This window comes from Eptatretus burgeri, chromosome 8 (genome assembly GCF_056783735.1).
Source record: "Eptatretus burgeri isolate ZD-2024b chromosome 8, Ebu_testis_v1, whole genome shotgun sequence".
NCBI classification, from domain to species: domain Eukaryota; kingdom Metazoa; phylum Chordata; class Myxini; order Myxiniformes; family Myxinidae; genus Eptatretus; species Eptatretus burgeri.
This window is the reverse complement of record NC_140968.1, coordinates 97,546,725-97,549,224: the sequence shown is the minus strand read 5'-3', so window position 1 is coordinate 97,549,224 and position 2,500 is coordinate 97,546,725. Positions and strand designations below refer to the sequence as shown.

General features: G+C 43.5%; 1 protein-coding gene across 1 annotated transcript in view; it reads right to left on the bottom strand.

Annotated features, from left to right (window-relative positions):
• The window catches only part of LOC147022344 (uncharacterized), a 44,326-nt gene that overhangs the window by 640 nt on the left and 41,186 nt on the right, over positions 1-2,500 (bottom strand). Inside the window, exon 10 of the mRNA XM_085890496.1 lies at positions 1-1,156. This exon is cut by the window's left edge and continues 640 nt beyond it. Within this exon, the coding sequence (XP_085746622.1) occupies positions 791-1,156 (366 nt within the window). The 3' untranslated portion in view covers positions 1-790. The remainder of the gene's footprint in view (positions 1,157-2,500) is intronic.

Sequence of the window (2,500 nt, the reverse complement as noted above, 5' to 3'; positions counted from 1 at the left end):
GCCCAACTTTGTTATTGTCAGGCACATACAACACCAGCTACTGACATTAGGCCTGTATAGTGATGGCCGCCATGTTTGCCAGGTCAGACATTGTTCTGAATGATGAACAAAGCCTTCCCCCCCTAACCCACACCCATGTACATCTGCTTTGCAAGGCCTCTGGCATAAGGTATGGATAAGAAAAGGGTAAAAAAGCTTGTGGTTATGTACATTACAACCACATCTGTGTGTATTGCCAGAATGGATTCAAACCCATTGCGTAGTCCATACAGCAGTGGGATGCCTGCATTGCACAAAACCAGGTATAACCCTCATCTACGGCAGTATCACGACAGGTGTACATGCACAGAACAAGAAATCACGTCCGCCCGAATAGATGCTCAGGTACAACAAAATGTATTTTGGGTGTAAATGGTTTAAAAAGAAATAAGCACCGTCAAAATGACTGATTTCAGATTCAAACATGAAACAGATAATACCCACAAGTCTCTTGTAAATATGCAGAATGCTCACATGTCTTCAGTAGGTTTACGCTGGGATAAATCTGATTCCAGGAGGTACCGTGTACGTACAACTCAAACGGTGTCATGTTGGCAAGCCCTTTCCTCCCCAGCAATGCTATACATGTATGATGCATCTTCACCGACGATCTACCACATGGAGTTGAAGTAGTAGGGAAAGAGTACAAGATCAAGAGCAAACATAGCTTTGTAGCTGGAGGAAGAGGCCCTCATTCAACCTTTTCTCTTTATCAATTGTGCTTGGAACAAATGAAGCACCATACTGAGCCTTACACCACAGCTTCTGGTGTAATGATGGCCTGCATCTGACCTATTACATCCTCCCGTCCAAGATCGGATAATGTGGAGAAAAGATGCTCCTTGGAGGCTCCATCACGCGTGGACCAGCCATCAAGCAAAGTTTGTGCAGGCCTTTCACTGGTGGCCAACTCTTCTACTTCCTCGGTTGTGTAGCCAAGGGCTACGGCGAGGTTACGCCAGGCATGGTTTTCACCACCATTTTCTTCCTTCCCTGTACTCAAGAGCCTTTCAACCTCTTCCTGTGTCTGTGGTGCTAATGCGGAGAATGTCCATTGGCAGTCATTAGCCGCCGTTCCTGCACAACACACAGTCACCTCATTACATATATCCCAAGTCTTATGTCACAATCACTTGGCTGATATAGTTTTTTCTTTTTTTTTCACACAAAAAACCAACATATTGTCTCTTCAACATCAAAGAAGAGCTTGGTTTGAAAAGTTCCTTTAACAAATCCTGGATTAGAATCTTGCACCAATATAGTTCATTGAACATAAGCAATGGCCAGTCGGTTGCCAGCTCCAGACAAAGGAAGTCCCATTCCAGTGGAAGCATTCTCACCCACCGTTACAAACTTTACACGGTTGGTGCAAAGTCATTAAATTAAAATAAAGGGAAGAAAGGAAAACAAACATTCTGTCTAAAGATACTTAGACATGGGAGCTAATGGGATGCTGAATGGTTGTCCCATCATTATACATCATAATAATAATATAAAGTTATCCCCTTTGGTGTTCCCATCATTATCCACGAACTTATAATCTCTGTGAGTATTTCCAAACTCCTCTGTGAGCCTTCGATGTAACAACAAAAAAAAAACAATCAAAAGTTATTTGACCCATCATTCCAGCACTGTATCCGTACCACGTAGCTAAATCCATCACATTATTTGTCAATAGTAATCATTTTCCATAATTAACCTAATCTATTTAACTTTCACATTCCTTGACTTTACCCATTTAATCTCCAGGCAGGGAATTTATCCTGGGAACTGGAACTCTATTATAATAACCATTCCTTTCATGCCACGAGGGGCATCAGGTTGCCAAGGCAGTTTCATTGGCAAAGGAGTTTTGTCCTCGATGGGGTCATCTGCCTGGACACAGGATACGCGAATGGTTTATTCTCGAATGGACACAGGATAGTCAAACCCTGGTAAGCTGGTACTCATTTTTCTGACCTCAGAGGGATGATGGGCTGAGTCAACCCACCTGGTGTTATTTCAATGGCTGAACAGGGGCTCAAGCTCAGGACCCTAGGATCTTAAGCTTGCCACCTTAACCATTAAGCCAATGACAGGCACACTGGTACTCAATGGCCACCTCTTTTTGAGACGTGCGATCTGTATCTGATCTTCAGCACTCACTAACTAGTTAAACACATGCCGTCCTTCAATTTGGGAACATAAAGCCAACTTTAGCTTCCCCTTATCGAAGGACAGCATGCCTCAAGATGCAGCTCTCCTTCAAGGCACTATTTAAGGACCAATACACACTCAGACCAATTTCAGGAGTGAACAGCTCAGAGGAGAGGACACTACTATTTGAGCTCTCCTTCCTGAGCTGCAGATCAGCCTTCAATTCCAGGCCTTCTGGGAGCTCTCCATTTCAAGCATTAACTTCATCCTTCAACTATGGTTGTCCACTAAGCTCCTGATGTCCAACAATCGAGTCGATGAGTAA